Raw genomic sequence first — 24,235 nt, 5'->3', positions numbered from 1 at the left:
CGACACCTTTCGAGGCGGTGGTGTCGGAGGGGCCCCGTGGCACGGGGGTAGCCCCTAGAAAGGCTCTGGCTAAGGTCAGGCATAGCTTTGGTCCCCAGGTGTCTTCCTCTCACCGCCTGGAGTACATTTCAGAGGGTGATGAGGGCTTGGATCCGGATACGGTGCCAGATGAGCTTCTCTCGGGCCATAGCCAATTTGATGACCTGAGGCAGTCACTGCATGATGCCAGTGGACTGGACACCTCCCCGGAGGTGGAGTTTTGTAGGCCTAAGCCTGGCACTCATGCCGATTCTTCGTACCGGCGCCTTGTGTCTCGGGTCACCGAGTACTTGGGATGGTCGGCTTCCCCAGGGGAGTTTGTTCATGATGATCTCACGGACATCCTCGATCTTGGTCCCCCCACTGACCCGGTACTGCCGTTTCATATGGCTCTGCAGAGAAGGGTGGCGGCGGCTTGGACTGCTCCGGAGAGTCTCCCGGCAGTGAGCAAGTCTTTGTCGCAAAAATACCGTCCAGTCAATAGCGACCCCTGCTTCTTGTCCAGGCACCCCACTCCGGAGAGTTTGGTGGTGCAGGCGGCTACAGCCCTGGCAAAGCAGGCGTCGTATCCTACCATCCCTCCGGATGGGGACGACAAACTTTTTGATGGCTGGGCGAAGAAAGTGTTTTCTTCAGGGGGTATGGCGCTTCAGGCGGCCAACTCCGTATGTGCCTTGTCTCGTTTCACACACACTCTGTGGAACTGCGTTGCATTAGCGGCTGAACATATTCCCGAAGGGGACGAACGGGATGGTTTCCTTGCTATGGTTCAGGATGGCAAGGATGCCATGTGTGAGGCCGTTCAGTCGGGTTTGGACATGGCAGATTGTGTCAGCCGGTCCATGGCGGCGAGCACCGTAATACGCAGGTTTGCATGGTTGCGGAAGTCTGGGTTCGCTCCTGATGTGCAGTCCCGGCTCCTCAACATGCCATTTGACGGTGAACATCTTTTTAGCAGCAAGGCTGACAAGAGCCTTAAGAGGTTGCAGACCTCCAAAGCTGCAGCATAGTGGTTGGGCACAGCAGTTCGACAACCTCCGCCTTTTCCTCCTAGGGGACAACAATGGAGGGGAGGTTCCTTTCGCTATTACTCCTCCTTCAGTAAAGCGAGAGGAGCTGTCAGTCAAAGAGGCCACCGTAAGAGTGCCAGAGGTGGAAAACAGGGTACTCGAGGTGACAAGGCCGCTCGGGCAGATGCCTCTTTGCCCTTAGGCAACGCTGCAGCCGCTACCACTGTCATGAGGCCAGGTCCCATGGTTCGCCGGTTGGGGGAAGGCTGGCGCAGCATCTTGTAGAGTGGCGTGCCATTACTTCAGATGTGTGGGTTCTGGAGATCATAACCCATGGCCTACCGTCTTCCCTTTCGGCAGCAGCCTCACGGCAATCCACCTGGGAACCTCTCTTTGAAGAGTCCGGGTCCGCTACTTGCGCAGGAAATTAAAGCCCTGCTGGAGAAAGGCGTCATAGAACTGGTGCCTGTACCGGAGAGGAACAAGGGATGGTATTCCCCTTATTTTTTGATTTAGAAGAAAGACTGGGGATTGAGACCCATCATGGACTTGCGCGGTTTGAAAAAACTCCTCAGGAAGGACAAGTTCAAGATGGTTACTCTCTCTCAAGTCCTCCGGGCTCTTAAACTTCAGGACTGGTTGGTGTCTCTCGACCTCAAGGACGCTTACTTCCATGTGCCGATCCATCCCAAGCACAAGAAGTACCTGAGGTTTGCGGTTGGCGACTCGCACTTTCAGTTTCGGGTCCTGCCGTTCGGATTGACCTCCGCCCCAAGGGTTTTCACCAAGCTCATGGTGGTTGTGGCAGCGCATCTCAGGAAAGGGGGGATTCACGTCTACCCCTACCTGGACGATTGGTTGATCAGGGGGAGCTCTCCCGAGCAAGTCCTGGATCATCTGTCCGTCACCTGCCACTCCCTTCCCAAGCTGGGCTTCTCCCTCAATTTAAAGAAGTCCCATTTGACGCCAACACAGCGGCTCCAGTACATCGGAGCAGTGCTCGACACATCCCTGGGGCTGTGTTTTCCTCCCCAGGTGAGGGCTCTTCACATTCAGCAGATGGTGCACAAGTTTCAACTTGCCCAGACTCTCCCGGCGTTCGAGTTCTTGAGGTTGCTCTTACTCATGGCATCCTGCATTCTTCTGGTGCCAGAGGCTCGTCTGCGGATGAGATCTTTGCAGTGGGCACTCAAGATGCAGTGGTCGCACTCTTCCGGCAGGATGTCGGACCCTGTTCAGGTGCCGCCCTCGGTCGCCCAGGACCTTCTGTGGTGGGCCGTCGAAGGCAATCTGATGAAGGGGGGCCCCATTTTGACTGCCCTGGCCGGAGGGGACGATTGTGACGGACGCATCCCTCACGGGATGGGGAGCTCATGCCAACGAGTTGAGTCAGCAGTCGTTGGTCTCCGTCGGAGTCCAGACTCCACATCAATCTGTTGGAGCCGAGGGCCGTCAGGCTAGCCCTGAAGGCTTTTCTGCCGACTGTGCGAGGAAAGAGTGTCCTGATTCAAACAGACAACACAGTGGCCATGCACTACCTCAACAAAAAATGGGGAGCAGGGTCACTTCCTCTGTGCAGGGAGGCGATGCAGCTAGAGTTCTGGGCCATCCAGCAGGAAATTTCGATCTTGGCGGTTCATCTGGCCGGAGACGACAACGAGACGGCGGACGCTCTGAGCAGGCAGAGCACAATCTCTCACAAGTGGGAGCTGGCTCAGGAGATTCTCCTGGAGATCTTCGCCCTTTGGGGAACCCCTCAAGTGGATCTGTTCGCCTCCAGTGTCAACCGGAAGTGCGAAAGGTTCTGCTTGTGGGAATTTCCTCCAAAAGTAGCCTTAGGATACGCGTTTGTGGTGGAGTGGTCATTCCCACTGCTGTACGCATTTCCTCCAGTCCCCGTCATCCCGCTAGTACTGCGGAGGTTCGGTTCCCGGATGATCCTCATTGCTCCGGCGTGGGCCCGGAGGACGTGGTACCCGGACCTTCTCGACTTGTCCATATGCCCTCCACGTCGTCTTCCCTACCGAGACGATCTGCTCTCACGGGAGGGGGGGGGTCAGGTTTTCCATCCAGAGGTCAGATCCCTCAACCTTCACGCTTGCCTTCTGAAAGGTTGAGGTATAAGGATTGGGACCTCCCTGAAGACGTGTTGGAGGTGTTGCTCTCGGCCAGACGGCCAGCAGCAAAGTCCCTGTACCGTTGGCGTAAATTCTGCGACTGGTGCAGAGTTAAGAATGTGGATCCTTTTGAGTGTGACAGTCCCATGGTTCTGTCTTTTTTTGCTTTCTTGGCCCACAGGGCCTTGCATGTGGGTACCATTAAAGGTTACCTGGCGGCGCTGTCCATATTTAAGCGCTCGTCTGAAGAATGTTCCTATTTTAAGATGCCTTTAATTTCTCCGTTTTTGAAAGGGCTCACTAATTTGTTCCCTCCGTCACCTTTTCTGGTGCCCGGTTGGGATTTGAACCTTGTTCTTAAGTTTCTCATGCAGGCTCCATTTGAGCCGTTGCATTCTTGCCCTTTGAGACTGTTAAGTGTTAAAACTGTGTTTTTGGTTGCGGTTACTTCCGCTCGCAGAGTGAGTGAGTTACAGGCACTTTCAGTTAAGCCACCCTTCACTGTGTTTCATAAGGACAGGGTTGTCCTTAGAGTTCGTCCTTCCTTACTTCCGAAGGTGGTTTCGGAATTTCATTTGGGCCAGAAGGTTGTTCTTCCGGCATTCTATCCTCCTCCGCTTCCTGGTAAGGAAGAGGAGAGGCTCGATCCTAGGAGAGCATTGAGCTTTTATATTTCACGCATGTCCCGGGTCAGAGTGGACGATCAACTCTTCATTGGTTACGCTGGAAAGCGTTTGGGACAAGCTGTGACGAAACAGACTTTGTCTAGTTGGATTATTTTGGCTATCTCCGAGTGTTACCGCTTGGCGGGTAAGGACCCACCGGCTAGCTTGCGGGCCCTTTCTATCAGGGTTATGGCTGCATCTACTGCCCTACAGAGGGGTGTTCCTATTCGTAACATCTGTGATGCAGCCACCTGGGCTTCTGTACATACTTTTGTACGTCACTACTCCCTCGATTCCATCCGAGGACAGGATCTGGCCTTTGACAAGGCAGTCCTTTATTCCGCAATTTGATTAGGCATGCTAAATTTGTGTTCTAAATTCTTTTCCCACCTCCTTGCTTCGGTACTGCTTTGGGAGTCTGTCAAAGATATGGAATATGTCGGAGGACCCAATCCCCTCGAAGAACAAGTTACTCTCTTACCTGGTAACGTTCTTTCGATGGGATGGTCCGACGACATATGCCATATCGCTCCCTCCCTCCCTACCTTGCCCACTGCAGAATTTCTTATGCGATTGCAGCTTACGTTTCCGCAAGGCCTTGTGTGCCTGACTGGCAGAAGACTGGTGTCACACGTTCTGGGGGAAAAAACTACAACTGAGGCTACGTGCGTCCTACTTATCACATCGGGTGACTTCGGCCGTCGGAGGAGGTCCTCGGGGACGGCGCATCAACGTCATCGACGCAGGACGAAGACACCGAAAATGTTCAGAAGCAGCACCGCTGTGGTGATTACTGTCAAAGATATGGAATACGTCGTCGGACCATCCCATCGAAAGAACGTTGCCAGGTAAGAGAGTAACTTGTTCATCTTTACAATACATAGTGTTTCTTTGGACCATATGTGTACTACAATTACTTTGTACTGATTCTACAGCCCTCTATCCCGCCTAAGATAAGCCTGGCTGCTCTGTCTATGCTACCATATACTCAGATAATACAGCCTTGTACTAAGTGTGCAGTCTTGTACTGTCTCGGTTGAATGGTTTTGCTAAGCCCTTAGTTGGACTTCAAAAAAACTGTCCTAACAGTCCTCAAGACAAAGAGCCTCATTGCAAGTTTTGCGATGCAGGAAAAGTGCTGGTAGTTCTGACTTTTACCGCACCAAAAAGGGACAAGTTTGCCATTGGGGGGTCACTCATTTACCTCCAGCTGGAGGTAAATCAGGCCTCCACCTGCCAAAAGCTGCCAGTAATACAGGCAATCTGCTCTATGGCGTCCTCTGGAACTCCATGGGATGGGGATTTACCGCCCTTTCTGGCACCTCTTAATATTCCAGGTTATCAGGTGGCAGAAACGGTAGGTCATTTTGCCAGTAACCCGCTGGAATGGTACCAGTAAACGTATGAGGCCCAAACTCTAAATAGGTAGTTAAAAATGGGGCTTCACAAACCCAAATTCCCTACAAATAGTAAAAAACGATACCTTTAAGAAATGTTTAGGTTTGCCTAGAATTATACTGTACATCTAGAGATAGACCATCCCTTTTTGGAGGATGAGTAATCTTTTGAACCTGTATTAGATTGGGTAAGTGTTTGATCTAATACTACTGCAATTTTAACCCAATTCATCATCCTGAATGCTTGTACTAAGTAATGGCTTTTTATTCATTCATTGGTTGGAACGTGTAAAAAAATAATTTACTAATGAAAATAGATGATTCCTCACATTTTATCTCACTTCTTACTAAATCAGTCTATGCACAATGAGTATAAAACACGTTTAAAATATCTGGTTATGGAAAATCGAGCGAGTGGGTAACTGTCAAAACCAGATAACCGTAGATTGATTTTACTTCTGATAGTATGATCCAGGAATATGTTTCATGGAATGATTAATTAGCAGTTCGATAGATTGTGACAAGAACAAAATTGAACTGTGTTCCACCACCAGCAGTAAATGCAGTATGGTGAAGTTCTGCAGTTGAACAAAATTGTCTACTTTGCTTTGCTCCGAGCGAAGACATACATTTCATATTTTACTGTCTGACCTATAAGCACATTAGGAAATTAACGATTTTGTATTGGTTTAAGAGGAACTTGTTTTACAGTATCGCCCAGTCTTCTGTTTTATTAGGTGTTAATTCCTCTTTTATTGGTTGGGTTTTACTTTCATACTTTCATCGAGCGCTAAAGATTAGGAATAAGTATCTGATATTTTAATCGTGCCTTTCACAAGTGTCTTGTATTTTTCTTTTTATCGTCATTGTGTGAAGTATGATTATGAAATCAATTTTTATGGAATTTCAATTTTTCTGCAATAAATGAGTGAGAGAAAGAATGTTAACTAGAGGCAAGTTATTTCTTCATTTGAGGAGGATACATATTTTATGGATTGAATTGGTATGCTTGATTATTTGTTGTATTACCCAATACTTGACTAAAAGATCCATTTGCTGACTGTTCATATGCCTAGTCTTTTCAGCGAGAGTAACTGATGCCACATGCCAGAAGTACATTTGCATGCTTTCTTGCCGAAGATGTTCTACCTGTTGACAGTCTTTGCATCTGGGGTACAGCTGCAAACCTTGCTTAGGTCACCTAACAATGCAAAGTCAGTAAAATGTGGGTGCACCCAACCATATTCTAACTTGATCCACCGTCAGAATCAACTGAAACAATTCATTCTTTTCTCATATTTATTCAGCTATCTCGCATGTTCTGCATGTTTTCTTCAGCATCTGGCATTTAAAATTACAGTAGATCTGCTCCATTGCGACTGTCACTTTTAGTCGAGTGCAATTGGTAAAACATCTGCCATTTTATTTTACTTCAAGCAGTTAAATAAGGCTTGGAATGATTCAACACGCTGGTGTCTGTGACCGGGATTACGTTTTCACATAAATTCTTTTGCCATATAATTAAATCGTTATCTATCATCTCTCAGATCACGATCAAGCTGTTCTGCCCGAGAACTACCCAACAGCCCCCTCGTCTGCAGACTGCACCCCCACAAGTCCTGATCAGCAGCCACTCATCGCCCAGAATTCTGTAGAGCTTCCCCCATTGTCTGTGCTAAGAGACCTCCCCCAGGAGCTGCAGGTCCCATGTGGCGCAGAAGAGAATCAACAGCTGCCAATGCCAGTGGAGCAGGATGAACCTGGCCCAGAGAGGGCAAGTGGAGAGGCTGAGGCTACCCAGATGGAATTGTCTCCAGCTCCCACCATAAGTAAGTCATGTTTTTCACAGTTAAATCAAACCTTACTCTGTTTTACCAGAACTTACAAGTGAAGCTTTTAAACCTTCAAACAGTGATTCTGAGTGTTATTAAACATCCTTCAACACTAGGATATTGTAGTTTGAGGTGGTGCCTTGATGCCAATAATCAACGGTTGTATTTGATGGCGTCTTTCCACAGTTTCCGTGTCTTTAGAACGGGCTCCTGTTTTGGACCAGTACTGTAAAGCTTTAAAAAAAACACTGAAGGTGAACTGAGTTGATGGCTTTAGCATTGCTCAATCAGTGTTTTTGGGCCCCATTGGCACCAGAAGTGACCTATAACTAGGATATGTATGGGGCTGCTGTGCCCCCTACCTCAGGTCTTTTTTTCTATGTGCCTCAAACTGATCTTCACTTTGGTTTCTCTAATTTTATAATTTATGAAACATATGGGTTTAAGCCTTACTGAGATTGAGGTACCAGTGATATTTTTGCTACCAGCAGTGTTAAATGTCTAGTCTGGCTCATGTCAATGCTGGGTCTCATGCAGATTAAGCATCCCATTGTCATATGGGAACAGATAGCTAACATATTTGTTGTGCTCTTTAAAGAGTGTGGCAGCAGTGCTCCTCAGTGGGCTTGTGAAGACCAACCTGAAGTGTATGTGCGGGATGTGCACTAAATTAGTCCTGACTCAAGCAATGGCCTCAGTAACTCATCAGTTTGACTTCACTTTTTAGAGGGGATACTTCTGGTGCTAAGTTACAGATAGCCATTAGCAAATAATAAAGCTACATGTCTGCAATATATATTCATTTTAAAATGTACACTTTATTATAAAGTCAAGCAATAAGAAATGGTAACAATTAAGGTAAGTATTTTTCTAATGGATTCCTTCCTTTCAGGGATTCCTCATCTATGTCCTTTTGCCCATGTAGCTGTTCTCTGGAAACTTCTCCAGCATGGGGTCTGGCATGGATTCACATGCTCATGAATGTTCCCCATCGTCAGGCTGGGAATCCCCGGTACATTATATAGACCCTTTCCCGTAGGAAAACTTTTTCGACGCTTATGTGTCCTATCCACCTCGTTTTGTATCATGCGTGCCCGTACCGTCAGGACGTCATGATATAAATACAGGCCCCGCCCCCGCGCTCCCTCAGATTTCAACCGTCTTTCAAAGCAGTGGGATCCTCGTGTTTACTACTAGTGAAAACTAGGTTGTTTTTTATTTTTTTGTCTGTTTCGCGTAAGCGAAGTTCAAATTCTGGAGAATTATGTCTGGAAAGGCGTTATTTCGCCCATGTGCAACCTGTGGCCTCAAAAAGGTTTATGAAGGAGACGGCCACATGGACTGTATCTACTGTCTCCACCCGCACCACACGGCGGATACATGTGAGATATGCCAGGGTTTCTCCCAAAAAACCCTTAAGGACCGTAAAAGAAGGCTGGTCGACTGGCTTAATGACGGAGCGGGTGCCTACCCGGCTTCGGAAGTTGGCTCCACGGCCTCCAGGAGCAAGTCGGAGCCTCCATCGAAGAAGGTGCGGCCAGCAGAAATTCGCGCTGAGGACAAGCATAAGGGGAAACATGCTGGATCCTCCTCATCACATAAAAAGCCCTCCTCCTCCTCCTCCTCATCATCTAAGACGGAGAGGCTAGCGCTGTCTAAATCCTCCTCAGGGGACCGTCCCAGGTCTTCCGTGAGTCGAGAAGCTTCAGCCGGGAAGTCGGCATCGAAATCGACGACGAAGTCTAAGGGCTCGACGACGACGACTTCCTCGTCGACCTCGGTGTCATTGACGATGCCTATTACCGTTCAAGCAGCAGCGGTTGGGATTCCTTCGTCGACGGAGACTCAGTCTATGGCTTGGCTGCCTGAGGTCTATGACCCGATCCCCCCTGAGGTCTTACTGCAGCCAGACACGGCCTGCTCGGCGGAAGGGGAAGGTGACATGGTTCTGCAGCCATTGGATTTAGGCTTACGGCCTTCCACGTCGACCACGACGGCGACTAGTGCGAGCGGGGGTATGGTACCTATATCATCCACGTTACTGACCCCCCAGACAGTTTTGTCTCTGGATGTGCTTAATACTCTTCAGAAGCTACTACAGCGGCTGGATACCCAGTTCCCTCAACCTGGGACGTCATCGTCACTTTTGTCTGTACCTTCCGTCGACGAGCAAACTTGTACGGCTCGCTCGTCGACGAATCACCCATCGGCTCCCCAGGCGGTGAAAGATCGTCCTCGAGCTCAGGAGGAGGGTGAGTTGTCGGAGTCCGACTCTATACGTGATGACTCGGGGTCAGACATCTCCCTGTCACCGTCGAGGGACCCGACATGGAATTCGGATGTAGAATTGGAGTCTACGAGGAGCCAGACACAGCCATCTCCCCCTGATGATGTGGGAGCCTTCCATGCAATGATGGGGAAAGCGTGTTCCGAATTCGGCTTGATTCCTGAGGAGCAGAGGAAAGACTGTTTCCTTTTTGACCATATGGGTCAAAGGAGAAAATCGGCATTTGCCATCCCAATCCTTGACCACGTGTGGCAAGAAGGTCTCAAGACGATGCGCCATCCGTTCTCGGAACCAGCCATAAAGGGACGGATCGAGAAAAAGTTTAAAGCTCCGGAGTCCACTCCAAAATGTCTAACATCACAGCCTCTGTCTGACTCGGTGGTGGCAGCGGCTAGGAAGGCCAGGAACTGAGAGCAGTGCGATGGGCTCTGAAGTCTTTTCTTACGCAACTGAGGGACTCGGTGGTGCGTGTCATGACGGACAACACCACTACGATGTTCTACTTGAGGAAACAAGGAGGGACACGTTCCAGGTCCCTATCGACGGAGGCACAGAAAATCTGGCATTGGGCCCTGCAACACAACATGCAAATCTTAGCGTTTCACCTACCAGGAGTGAAAAACGTGGAAGCCGATGCCCTCAGCAGAGAAATGAACGAAGTTCACGAATGGGTGCTGAACGACCAACAACTTCAACAAGTATTCAAGGAATGGGGACACCCTTCCATAGACCTGTTTGCAACGAAGAACAACAAGAAATGCCATCAGTACGCAAGCAGATGGCCTCAGCAGGGCTCACTGGGGGATGCGTTCTCATTCCCATGGACGAACAAATTCCTGTACGCATTCCCTCCTTTTCCCCTTGTCCGGAGGACGTTGCAATGGATCCTCAGGTATCCATGTCGGGTAATTCTGGTGGCCCCATACTGGGCCAGACAGGTGTGGTTTTCAGACCTACTACACTTAGCGGCGGCGGAACCGATGAGATTCCAGAAGACCCCCGACCTTCTGTCTCGACAGGAGGGTGTCGTTTGGCATCACGACCCGGACAGCCTCAAGTTGACGGCCTGGCTCCTGACTTCGCCGAATTTGGTCGGCTAACGATTCCGGAGGACTGTCGACGTATCCTGCAAGCGGCAAGAGCACCTTCCACAAACGCCTCATACGCGTACAAATGGAAAAGGTTCTGTCAATGGTGTAAGGATCAACCAGGTTTGGCCCCGCAATCGATTAGGCCGGAACAGCTCCTTCCATACTTGCTGTTATTAGCTCAAAAGGGCCTGTCGGTGTCGTCAATAAAAGTACACCTAGCAGCCATTTCCAGGTTTACTCGTCGACGGCACTCGGCACCATTGTTCAGCGACCGCCTGATTAAGCACTTCCTTAAAGGCCTCTTTCGGAGTTTCCCTCCAGAGAAGAAATTTCCACCGGAGTGGAGCCTCAATCTGGTCTTAACGTCTCTTATGAAACCTCCGTTTGAGCCAATGTCATCATCGTCTCTAAAGTTTCTGTCGTGGAAATTGGCCTTCCTGGTGGCCATCACTTCAGCCCGACGTATTTCAGAAGTTCAGGCTCTAATGGTGGACCCACCATACTTACGATTTTTCAAGACCAAGGTAGTCCTAGCCACTAACCCACAGTTCATACCAAAAGCTCCTTCGGTGTTTCATAAACACTCTTCTATCGTGTTGCCTACGTTTTTTCCGGAGCCATGCTCGGGAGCGGAGCGCATGCTACACACATTGGATGTAAAAAGGGCTCTCAAGTTTTATCTTCATCGTACGCAACCGTTCAGAGAAACGAGACAGCTGTTTGTGGCCTATGGGTTGGGTGCTAGAGGAAAAGCCATTTCAAAGCAAGGACTATCAAGATGGGTGTCATCTACCATTTCGTACTGCCATTCCAGGGCAGGGAAGCCTCTTCTACGACGGCCAAGAGCTCATTCAACTAGAGCAGCGGCATCGTCGACGGCACTGTGGGCCGGAGTCCCTCTAGGGGACATCTGCATGGCGGCTACCTGGGCGGCTACACACACCTTTACCCGCCATTACTGCCTGTCGCAGCAACATGCCGAAGACACCCGGATGGGACAGGCAGTGCTTCGACACCTATTCCAATAAGGTAAGCCCCGGCTGCGGGGTTGCATCCTGTGGAATTTATGACTGTATGTGGTTCGTTTTCCTATGTTAACTATTACTGATGTATACATGATCATAGGGAACGGCCTTTGTGAAAAAAGTATATGGGTTTGCATGCACGCCTCCTCTTGGGGGTGGTACTGCTATGTAATCTATTCAAAGCATGTGAATCCATGAAAGATCCAATGCTGGAGAAGGGAATAGTTTCTTACCTGTAACTCCATTTCTCCAGCATTGGTATCTTTCATGGATTCACATGCGCCCACCTGCCTCCCCTGAACATGCAAACCGGTTTCCCCACTACTTTGGGGGCCGAAATCTGAGGGAGCGCGGGGGCGGGGCCTGTATTTATATCATGACGTCCTGACGGTACGGGCACGCATGATACAAAACGAGGTGGATAGGACACATAAGCGTCGAAAAAGTTTTCCTACGGGAAAGGGTCTATATAATGTACCGGGGATTCCCAGCCTGACGACGGGGAATATTCAAAGCATGTGAATCCATGAAAGATACCAATGCTGGAGAAATGGAGTTACAGGTAAGAAACTATTCCCTTCACTTTCACTTATAAACTGTCTTTCTCCTATAAACCAATCACAGAGCAATGGGTTATACTGCCCCCAGCCAATGAATGCTCTCTCCCTATACCCCTCCTCTGGCAGCCATCTTCTGATTATTACAGCACATTCAAGTATTGGGAGCCCTCGTGTTTTGCTCTGTAGAATATTTCATGCCTTTTCGAGTTAATTCGTAAAAATTTCCAATATTTTTCTAATAGAGCCAGTGTGCTCTTTCGTGCTTTCGACCGTCAAGTGGGGATCCGTTTGTCGGCATCTTTCGTCGCCCCTCAGGGGCAATAATCGTCGAGTTTTCATCGAAAATTCCAGAAGGCCATCAGGCCTACACCGCACGCGGGACCATATCGGAGAAGGACAGAGAATCTCCAAGTTCTGCTCCAGCTGCGGCCTAAGGAGCGTGTTTGTGGAGGACAAACACTTCCAGTGCCTCTACTATCTCCATCCGGACCACAAGGAGGCAGATTGCGAGATTTGCCTGGGATTAACCAATTGCACCATGAAGGATCGGTACAACAGATTGGCGGTGTGGCTAAACGCCAAGGCCTCTGCCCTGGGCCACAAGCAGGGGCATACCTCACCCAGCACCGGCCAGTCCGAAGAGCGGGCTCATAAATCCTTTGAGGTCACCCCATCCATGGGGGTCCAAGACCAGGCCAAGCAACGCAAGTCCGTTTCCGTCTGGCTCGCTGCACAAGTGGGTCCCGAAACGAGCAGGCGCGATCAACATCACCATCTGCTTCCATCTCAAGCCATCGCTCCAGCTCCTCCTCAAAAAGTCGTCAAACCCTGGGAAGTTGCGGGAGAAGCCGGATAAGGCCAAGGCGCAGAGTAAGGTGACCGACCTGCCCTTGAAGGCCCAGGTGAAATCATCCTAGTCAATCGATCTGGTGGCGGCTGCCCTCTCGAAGGCAAAAGGGGACCCCCAGTTGCACCCAGAGTGGCCCTTCCTCCCAGACGGGAGGCTTCGGCCAAACTGGTGGAGAAGACACCGGGGAAGATGCCAGCCCTAAGCCTGGCTGCAATCCCTCAGAATGCAGGGGGGGGGGGCAATTTCTTTGGACTAGGACATGGCGTCCGTTCACACAGTCGTAGAGGACGTGGGGAACGATGACGGAAATGCAAAGGACAACGCCGCCGCGGTGGGTAGGGGCTGTCAATGAAAATGTAGGCACTGGGCGCAGCAGGCCTACTCCCCCTCCCAGAGACGGGTCACTGGACATCCTGTGTTGGAGATAGAAGAGGATGCCAACGGCACCCCCGGTACCGGTGGCACAGGGTCCGCAGCCGGATATGGCGACTATGGATACGGACTATGGCAGCGTGTCTAGTCACCGAGAGCGTTTCCGAAGTGTTAATTTCACTCCATGGTCCAAAGTGGGTTAATTCCACTCTATGGTCTCCCGCGCGTCAGAGCTCTTCCAGCTGACGCCAGAGAAGACCAAAAAGCAAGGGTTCCTGTACCAGCGCCGAGAGGCCAAGAGGAAGACCATTCTGGCAGTGCCTCTCCTAGAAGACATTTGGGATGAGGGCCTGGCGCTGATCAAGAATCCCGCCTCAGCACCGGCGAAGAGACCGGCTGGAGAAGAAGTACCGGGTGCCAGAGTCTGCACCCAATTGCCTGCGATCACAGCCTTCCCCAGACTCTGTTGTTTCAGCGACTGCGAGGAAGAAGTCTTCAAATCCATCGTCAGCCTCCGTTCCCCCGGACAGCGAGGGGAAGAAGTTGGATGCAATGGGCCGAAAGGTGATTTATTTGGCGGCAGCGACGGTCAAGGCAGCAAATGCGCTTGCGATCCTGGCTAGATACGACAGTGAGCTGTGGTACAAGATGGCCCCGCTGCTGGACTTCTCTCCGATGACAAGCGGGTCGAGGCTCTGAAGATCCTCCAGAAGGGCGAAGTGGCATTGGACCATTTCATCACCGTGGCCCTGGACATCGTGTACACAGTTTTCTGCCAGATGGGGAACAGTGCCTGCCTCTGTCATGGCTGGTTGAAAGCCACCAACTTTCAGCAGGAAGTTCAGACGAGGGTTCTGGACATGACCTTCGGGGACAATCTCTTTGGGAAGGCTGTCGATGACTCGTTGCAAGCCATCAAGACCGACACAGAGACAGCCCAGGCCCTAGGCATGCCCTAGGCATGCTTCAGCAACACCGCTCTACACCAAATCTGGTAGATCGTCAAAGGGTTTCCACGGCAGATTTTCTTACCATCAACCCTCAACCCCCCCCTTCCCATCCTCAGTTCCACGACCCAGGAGGCCTACAGGGGTCGTTTCAAAGCTTTCGGAAGCGACCGCTGTCGTCATTGCTCCCAAGGCGGCACGCAGGTCCCGATGCAGGACTGAACCGGCCAGGACGTCGAGCTCCCACCAATGCATCCCGGTCTGGACTGGGGGAGGGCTGGGGAGCCCACACCGGACAGCTCCACGCCAGAGGCCTGTGGCTGCCGGCGAGTGATCTCCACATCATTGTTCTGGGCCCTCCAAGTTGTTCCTCCCGTCCCTCAAGGGCAAGGGTCTTCACGGACATTACCATCATGATGTTGTACATAGTAACCCTGTGGGAGACTACACAAGCCTTGTCCTCTTGGCAATGGGCAACCCAACCTTTAGTATAGGTCTGTACTACACAAGTTGGTAGTGACTGAGCAGCCACACTTATCTCAAGAGGGGTCAATGTGAGCTGTAGGGTTGTAACTTAGACATCCAAAGTGACAGGTATTCAAATAACAATTCTCTAGCATGAATTCACATGCTCATTAATTTTCTCCGTCGTCAAGCTGGGAATCCTCGGTAAAGAAAAAAATCAGTTTCGTTTCTGAACTGTCTTTCTCTTTGGCCCCCAGTCAATGACTGTCCTCTACCTAAGCCCCTCCCTCCTCTGGTAGCCATCTTCAGATTTGTACCGCACGTTCAAGTGTTGGGATTCCTCGTGCTACAGCTTTTGAGCTTTTTTTTTTTGCGTTTGTGATTTTTCTAAGAGTTTGCTTTTATTATTTTGGTCAGTCGAGCCTCAAGCTCCATTGATCCCTCATCCGACTAACAGGGACCCGTTTTTCAGAACTTTCTACGCCCCTCAAGGGCGATTTTTCATTGAGTTACCTTCTTGGAGGATTCCAGAACATTCTTGGAGGCCTAGGACATAATGAAGATAGAGGAGACTAGACTCCTCTGTTCAGGATTTGCCCTTGATGCAGCATACAGAACATTTTCCTGGACGATGGGCACTCTGTGCCTCTTCTGCCTGCACACCGACCAGACGCACGTGGAGGAAGCCTGTGCGTTCTGCAAGGACATGGTTCCCTGCACAATGAAGAACCGTCGCAAACGGCTTACCAAGTGGCACCAGTTGGGTGAGTCCCGGTCACCAAGCCGCAAGAAGAAATCCGAGCGGTCTTCTAAGACCTTTGAGGGTGCCCCAGCGGTGGGGGCCCAACAGAAGGCAGAGCGCTAAGAGTCCGTTGGCACCGGGAGCGCCGTTGGTGTGGACTCCTCAGTGGCCAGGACGGGCGGAGCATCTCTGGCACCTTCGACCACGAGCCAACTGTCTGGCTCGGCGAAGAAAAGGAAGTCTTGAGCATTTGAATAACTGCTACTGTCTTCTGCTGTGACAGCCCATCAATCAATAGTTCCCAAGGTAGCTGTTGTACCCAAGATGATGTATCAGAGACAAATTAACTTAAGAAGTGATGTCTGGCCCAACTAGTTCCTTCACACTCCATCATCAAATGTTTAATGGATTGAGTTTATGGGTTTATGCAAGTTTGGTATAGGTGTATGGCCATTGCCCCCAGACCTCTTCTTGCCAATACTTCCCCAGTGTGTAGAATATTCAACCTTAGTCTTGGAATTTATTCCTTGTTCTCCAATCTGGAAATCTGATTAAATATTTGCTCAGGAATCCCAGTTTTCGATCTCTTGTTTGCTGGGGATTTGGATTGGAACCCGATCTTACTTCTCCAATGGTATGTATCCAATCCATTTCCTCCCAATTCCTTTTTTCCTTTGTTGGATTTTCTTGCAGCAGTTTACTTTCTATATTCGCCCCTAATAGCTCTTTCACCAGCAGATTTAGCCTGTCGAGAGATTTCGATTTACCCCCCTCTAAATGCTTCCTCATGTCTGTGCAGAATGCGTTGTCTTGTGCTGTAGTAATTCGCGGTTTTATCAGTTTCCAGTTCGACTGGCACACTTCAGATCAGCGGCACTTCGTGGTTTCAGCTACTCGCAAATAGCACCACAGCGGTCTTGGCCACCTTGTGTGCTCTCCTTGCTTCTGGGGTCCAGCTCTCTGTTGAGGTGGCTCAGTCTTGGATAGTCCTGCTTCGAGGGAGTCTGGAGGATCTTCATGGAGCTCGGTCCGGCTTAATAACTATGCACTAGATTGTGGTGTTCCTGTCCCCTAGTACTCGGTTCCAGAAGCAGCAAAGAAATACAGTCAGCAGGGAGAGGGGTTCCAGTTAAGTTCGTCTTGGGGTCAGTTAGTCCCACCAACCCAAGGGAAGAAGTCCTTTCCGGGCTTCTAGTCGATTCGTAATTCGAAGCTTCAATACTGCAGCAGGACTTCACTGGGCAAACCAACCATCCAGGAGGGTGCAGCAAGCTTCTCCTCCAGTTTCTTCTTCAGTTCCTTTGTCCAGTGGTCGACTCTGCCTTCTTTGCAAAAGACCTCACCTTTTATGCAAGTCTCTCCCATTCATTTGCAGCCTAGCTGTCACTCATACAGCTGGGTGGCCGTCTTCCAAGGACGGCCAGCGAGCCAATCACCTTTGGGTGCAATCCTGTAACCAAGGAGACTAAGCACAGGGAGTTTCGGGAATCTCCCTCGCTTCCTGCCCTTCCAGACACGCTAGAGCCAGAGACAGCTTCACCAGTGAATCCCACCAAAGACAAAACGAACAAAGGGACCAAACCTGGTTTGGCCCGCAGATTAAGTCTCAAGAAGGACCTTTTGAACAAGAAATGGTGAAAAAAGAATGGGCCATTTTGACAAATGGGCACCCATGGGTGCAATACTGCATCTGCGAATGCAGCTTGCGGTAAATGAACAATGGTAGGAAAATTAAACCACTGCCACCAGCCATTATTTTTAGGAAGGGTAACAAGAGTCCAAATCAGATAACTTGAGAGTGGGGAAAAAGGTCTCTCTCCAGGATAAAAGTTCTTAAGTCCAGCAAAATAGCTGGTGGTCTCTAAGGTAGAAGGCAATTAACACAGAAATAAGAATTCTCCCTTACAATCAGGAAGCATGGGGATATTTCTCATTCCATTTCACTCGGCAGGAGTAAAGAACACAGTCGCCAACTCTCATCATGGAGCTGCGCTCTTGCCACGAGTGGGAGCTTTGGTAGGATCAAGTTGACAACCTTTTCCTCAAGTGGGGCAGACCTCAGATCGATCTGTTTGCGACGGCGACGAACACCAAGTGCCAGAGGTTCGCCAGCAGGTTCCACCCGTGGAGCATGGGGGACTTGTTCTCTTGCCTGTGGGAAGACCTATTCCTATAGGCGTTCCCGCCGTTGCCTCTAATTCTACGAGTAATCCGTCAACTCCAATGTTGCCGATGCAGGCCGATCCTCGTCGGCGTGGCCGAGGCAAATTTGGTATCCGTACCTTCTCAGCCTGTCGAAGTCACCTGCAGTCATTCTACCAGTGGTCGCGGATCTGCTCGTCTGAGAAGGAGGCGTGATCCTGCCCCATGACCCAGGATTGGTGAACCTGAAGGCCTGGCTCCTGAAGGCTTGTAGTTCAGTGGGTACGAGCTTCCGGCAGACTGCAGGGAGGTCCTTGCCAGGGCCAGAGCATCCTCGACTGTTACGTGCTACGGGCACAAGTGGATGCATTTCACGACTTGGTGCCGGTCGCAGAAGATAAACCCTCTGAGGGCTACGGCCCTTCAGATCCTCCCGTACTTGTTATCGTTGGCTAATGCGGAGCTGGCGCACGCCTCCATCGAAGTGCATCCAGTGGCTATCTCCCGCTAGACCAGGTCTCCGGGGGCGGTCTTCTCTGTGGTCTCACCGTCTAGTCCAGGAGTTCCTCAAAGGACTGTTTCGATCATTCCCTCTGGTGAAGGCGCCTGCCTGGGCCTGGAACTCAAGGTGGTGCTGACGAGGCTCTTGGGGGGGCCCCCCCCTTCAAGCCTATGTATCAAACTCTTCAAGTTTGTTTCGTGGAAGACCGCATGTCTTGTGGCATCGCCTCTGCAAGGAGGGTAGGTGAGATCCAGGTCCTGTCCTGCAAGCAACCTTATCTGACTTTCCACGAGGTGAGGGTGGTGCTGCGGACGCACCCCTCCTTCATGCCAAAGGTACCGTCGGAATTCCATTTCAACAAACCTTTGATGTAGCCTTTGTTTTTTCTGACACCTTCGTCGCTCGCTGGAAGGACATTGCACTTGCTGGATGTGGGCTGTGCTCTGAAGTTCTATGTGGCGCGCACAAAGAGTTTCAGGAAGAGTCACAACTTTCAGTGAACTTTGGTCCTGTGAACCATCGGAAAGCTTTGTCCAAGGCTTCCATTTCCAGGTGGCTCTCCGGCTGTATCGCATACTTTAACCGTTTGGCAAACCGACCGCAGCCCAGCCGTCTGAGAGCCCATTCCACCAGAGCGATTGCTGCGATGACTGCGTTTCTGTCTTGTGTGGCCCTGCTGGACATCTGCAGGGCTGCTACATGGATGTCTACGTACACCTTCAAAAGATTCTACTGCGTCAACATAAATTCCAGAGAGGAGTCCAGGGGCGACCAAGCAGTGCTACGCAGCCTAATTGCTTCTGTTGAGCCTTGCCACCTCCTGTGGTTGTGCATGTATGTACTGCTACGTATTCTTTATTCATGAGCATGTGAATCCATGCCAGAGCCCATGCTGGAGAAGGAACAAGTTGTTCTCCACGATGGGTCTAGCATGGATTCACATGCAAATCCTCCCTCCTTCCCCTCTGTGGTTTTGGGAGAGGGCGGTCATTGGCTGGGGGAAGAATGACCCAGAGCTCAGCAATTGGGTTATAGGAGAAAGACAATCCATGCCAGACCCATGCTGGAGAAACAGTTACAGGTAATTAACGTGTTCCTTCTCCACCATCAGGGAGTGGGCGTGCAGTGCAGCTCTGCCTGACAATTTATGCGCCCAACACTGGACATGACGTTGGGACCACTATATATTGAGGCCCTGTGACCTCTGTTCCTTTTTTCCAAACACGCTGTCCACTTCAGGAGCACACTACTTCGTTCATATTTTTTTTCTGTATCCTGGTTAAAACCTTGAAGGCGTCGGGTTTCAAACCCAGTGTCTATTGTACCCAACAACGGGTCTGTTTATACTGCCTTGAGAAGGATCCGGGCACCCAGGACTGCAGGTCATGCCAATCCATGCTCCCTAAGGCCCTTCAGGAGCAGGCAGCAGAGCTTTTGGCCTATTTCCACAAGGAAAAGGGTGAAGGGTGAAGGGTGATCTCGGTCGATGTCACAGGTGTCGTCCGTTTAAGAACAGGTCTCATGGCCACAAGGACAAGAAAAAACACTGCAAGAGGTCCTGTTCCTTGAGCATTCCTCCTGCCACCTTTGTTCATCTCTGAAGAGGAATCACTGGTCAAAGGACTCTCCAGATCTGGCGCAACAGGAAACATGAACTGACCAATCTCGGATATTGTGGATGGATGTATCCAAAAGGGAGACCCTACTGGCTTTAAGTGTGGCTGTTGAAGCCTCAGTGTTGGAGGCCTGGAAGAAACCCGTCTCTGTCACAGCAGTGGATTGAAAATTGGTGAATCATTGTCAAGCTCCTTCGGGCCCAACCTTCCTATCCACCCACACCTCCCCTGAGAGCTTGGTTGTACAGGCCTCTACCACCAACCTGTGGATGTTCGCCTCACCCTCTACCCCTGAACAGGGAAAGCAAGATTTCAGATACATGTGGGAAGAAAGGTTTCGCCTCAACCTGCCTTGCCCTGAGAGCGATAAATTCCTCCTGTGCCCTAGCCAAATTTACTTTTGACCTCTGGTCTGCGCTCAGTGATTCAGCCGATAACATTCCCTGACTCTGAAGGGCATGCCATGGCTACTTGGACAGTAGTCTACCACATTCCTGGATGAGGACTTAAGGGTCTAACAGTGTACAGGCGGAGCACCTGGACATAACCTCTTCAGGGTCAAAGCCAGATGACTACTTGCACAGATTTCAATCTAAGGTGTTAGGAAGAATTCTCATAAATGTGCTAATTTCCTTCACCTTAGAGACCCCCAGCAACTTTGCTGGATTTTGAGGACTTGATTTTGTTACCTGGAGAGTGTGAGAGCCTTTTATCCCCACTCTCATGTATTTTGATATGTTTTACTCTTGTGTTCTTTGATTGAGTTTTAGACCACACCATAGGCATCCTCTTCATTTGTCACACAGCACCCCCAGTGCTTCCTTTAGGCTTCCCCAAGGTTTAAATACCTTCTCTGGGATAAACTAATGTTTCCCAGAGAGAGTAAAGTGAAATTGATTGTACTAGTCTTTTCAAATTCCTAGACCCAGCACACATCTTACAATAGTGCTGACGGGGATACCTAGTATCCCCTATGTCTAGAAACGCATGTAGCGGTCAAATGCTACCCTTTCCTCTCGAAATGGCTGGTGGCAGTGGTTTTACAACGAACTATCATGATTTTTCCCGACCGCGAACACCGGTAGCGTTAAATCGCGGGAGCCATGTTTTCCAAGATGGCTTCTAAGTCTACTTTGTTTAAACCGGTCCCGGTCTTTTTTCGCCTTTTCTTTTTGGAAAGGTCCTTTTAGAGTTTTTCTCTGCGTGCTCAACCAGGTTTGGTCCCTTTTCCTATGCCTTTGGCAGTCTTCAGGACTGAAGACAGCTTCTGGCGCCCAAGTGTCTGGGATGGGCAGGCAGTGAGGGATGTGCCTGAAATTCCCTGTACTTAGTCTCGTAGAAGACCCAAAAGCACTTTGGCATAATTGGCTGGCTGTCTGTCTGGCAAGGACAGCCACCCTGCTGGGTGAGTGGCAGCTAGGCTGGAATGAATGGGAGAAAACTGTTGAAAAGGTGAGTCTCTTGGCTTGGAAGGCAGTCGACCACTGGCACGAACGAACCGAAGTGGAGCTAGAAGAGGACAACTGCAGGAACTCCTGGACCGTTGGTTTGCCCGTTGAAGCCCTGCTGCAGGTCCAAATTGTCAAGTTCATCTCGACAGAGAAGCCTTTCAAGGACGACTTCTCCCTTTTGGGTTGGTGGGACCAATCAACTCGTAAGCCACCTGGTTACCATTCTCGGAGCTGGTTGTTTTTTCCTCAGAGTGCTGCAGGAAACCGAATAGCCAGGGAGAAGGACACAAGTTTGTGTGCTTGACTACAGATACTGGAATTGAAGATTTGCCTTTGCCAGCTTTTTGACCAGTCCCCGTGCAGTGCAGGAGTCCCCAGACATCTTCCCTCTTGTCCCCACGACTGAGGCTCAGGAACAGCGAGATCTGCAGGAACTGCCAGTAACGGACGTCTTCAGCTGCATCTTTTTCTTCATTGAAAGGTACTGTGAAAACCCGGCCGAGAAAAATTACCTCTCACTGCGAAAGTGCTTGAAACTTTGGCAACTTGCAGGCCTAGTCAGCTTGTGACCTAACATATGAATCTTTCTTTTATGAACTACTTCTGAGAATTTTGGCAAAGACTTTTACGTTTAACTTCCAGAACTGCTTTATCCTATACAAGACTTTAGCCCTTTGACTTTGGCCTAACCTATTGTATTGAATAGACTCCCATGGTGAACTCTCTATTTGCACTTTTTGAGAATAACTGTAATATTCTTTTTATTGACCTATGCCTTTTTGCTCCTACTTCAAATGCTCTGAATGCCATTTAGCTCCTCCTTCAAAGTAGTTTAAATGCCTCAGAACCTGACATTGTGAAGTATTGAAGTATATTTTTGTCTTATATAGATACCTCGTTCTAGTGAATGTTTTATAACTGACACTGAAATAAATTAATAAGTGTTTTACCAAGAAACCTGGAGTGTAAGAGTTTGTTTGAATACTTGTACGTGTAATCCTAGACCTCTGTGTAACATCCTCAGAGCTCCCATTCCCCTCTTGAGATGAGCCTGGCTGCTCAGCAACTCTACCACAAAATTGTGTAGTACAGACTTATACCAAAGGTTGGTTTTGCTTTCAGCTGCAGTCCTAGTTGTGTGTAGTGGTCCCAAAGGGTACTGCATATAAACTTTGCCTAACAGGCGGCACGTCTACGACTGGAAGGGATCCACGTCTACCCTTACTTGGACTGGCTCATCTGGCCCAGATCAAGAGACATCGCCGTCGACCACACAGTGAGTACCATCTTCTTGCTGATGGATTTGGGGTTCTCAGTGAATTATGCCAACTCCTACTCGACTCCGTTGCAGGACGCTCTGTTACTGGGATCCTGGCTCAACACGGTGTCATGCCTGCCGTCACCGTTGAGAGGATAGCAGCCATCTTGGGGACGGTGCAACAGCTGTTGGTACTTAAGAGCGCCACAATGAGGGCCATCAAGTCTCTTCTCAGCATGATGCCGTCATGCATATACCTCATTCGACTCTGCAGGTTGCGTATGCACCTGCTACAGGAGTTCCTCGATGCCCGTTGGGTCCAGGAGTGCGGAAGCTTCCAGGACAGGATCGCCCCCTCGACGAGGAGTTATGTCGAGCGCGAAGTGGGTGGGGTGTGCTCAAATCTAGCCTTAGGCACGGGTTTCCAGACCCCCCACCAGACGTTTCACTTGAAGGATGGGGAGCTCACACCGGCCTTCTTTATGCCAGAGGCCTGAGGTTACCGGAGAAGACGTTGCACACCAACGTCTTGGAACTACGGGTGCTATTTTGGGCCCTCAAGTCGTTTTTGCCATCCCTCAAGGGCAAAGTGGTGAGGGTTATCACAGACAATACACCACTATGTTTTATATCCGGAAACGGGGGGGGGGGGGGGTCAGATCCCTGGCACTATCCGGGGAGGCTCAGGATTTGTGGCACTGGGCCGTCGCCCAGGGGATATTCCTCATTCCTTTTCACCTGGCGGTAGTAAAGAACACTGTCGCCATCTCTCTCAGCAGGGAGCTACGCTCTTGCTATGAGTGGGATTTTTGGCAGGATCAAGTGGACTATCTTTTCCTCAAATGGGGCAATCCCCAGATCAATCTGTTTACGACGGCAACGAACACCAAGTGCCGGAGCTTCACCAGCAGGTTCCCCCAGCCGGGGAGCATGGGGGGGGTACCCATTCTCATTTCTTTAAGGCCTGTTTCTGTATGTGTTCCCTCCATTGCTTCTTCGAGCCATCTATCAACTCAGACTTTACCGGTGCAGGATAATGCTCATCGTACCAGCATGGCCGACGAGGATCTGGTACTGGGACCTTCTCCGCATATCTGCGTCACTGCCAGTGGTCGCAGATCTTCTTGCCAGGGAAGGAAGTGCCTTTCTTCACCACAAACCGGCGTCCCTGAACCTGAAGGCCTGGCTCCTGCAGCATTAGAGTTTGGTGGCTACTATCTTCCGGTGGACTGCAAAGAGATCACGCTACACCAGATCTCCGGGATGGTCTTCTGTGTGGACGCACCATCTAGTTAAGGAGTTCATCAAGGGACTGTTCGGCTCGTTCCCGTCGGTGAAGGCCCTGGCGTGGGAACTCAATGTGGTGCTGATTAGGCTCAGTGGGGCCCCATTCAAAGCTATGAATTCAGCTCCGCTCAAGTTTGTTGTTGAAGACCTCTTTCCTTGTGGCCATCACCTCTGCAAGGCGAGTAGGTGAGATCCAGGCCCTGTCATGCAAGCAGCCTTACTTGACTTTTCACGCGACGAGGGTGGTGCTGCGGCTGCACCCCTCATTCATGGCTAATGTTCCGTCGGAATTCCACCTCAAGGAACCCTTGGTGATAACTGTTTTTTCCAACTCCTTTGTCGCCGGCTGAAAGGACTTTGCACTCGCTGGATGTGGCTCGAGCGCTGAAGTTTTACATGGCCCGCACAAAGAGTTTCCAAAAAACTTCTCAACTTTTGTGAACTTTGGTCCTGTGAACCATGGGAAGGCCCTGTCGAAGGCTTCCATTTCCAGGTGGCTCTCCGGCTGCATCACTCACTGTCACCGGTTGGCCAACCGACCGCTGCCTGGACGTCCGAGAGCCCATTCCACCAGAGTGAA

General features: G+C 50.3%; 1 protein-coding gene across 5 annotated transcripts in view; it reads left to right on the top strand.

The window, feature by feature from the left end:
• Positions 1-24,235, top strand: part of HUWE1 (HECT, UBA and WWE domain containing E3 ubiquitin protein ligase 1) — a 2,445,223-nt gene that overhangs the window by 1,715,555 nt on the left and 705,433 nt on the right. For all 5 annotated transcript variants that reach the window (XM_069645305.1, XM_069645304.1, XM_069645303.1 and 2 more), the window contains exon 60: positions 6,776-7,057. In XM_069645305.1, coding sequence (XP_069501406.1) covers positions 6,776-7,057 — 282 coding nt within the window. The remainder of the gene's footprint in view (positions 1-6,775; positions 7,058-24,235) is intronic.

Source organism: Ambystoma mexicanum, chromosome 2p (assembly GCF_040938575.1).
Source record: "Ambystoma mexicanum isolate Mex_15411 chromosome 2p, UKY_AmexF1_1, whole genome shotgun sequence".
Classification (NCBI taxonomy): domain Eukaryota; kingdom Metazoa; phylum Chordata; class Amphibia; order Caudata; family Ambystomatidae; genus Ambystoma; species Ambystoma mexicanum.
This window is presented reverse-complemented; position numbering and strand designations above follow the sequence as displayed.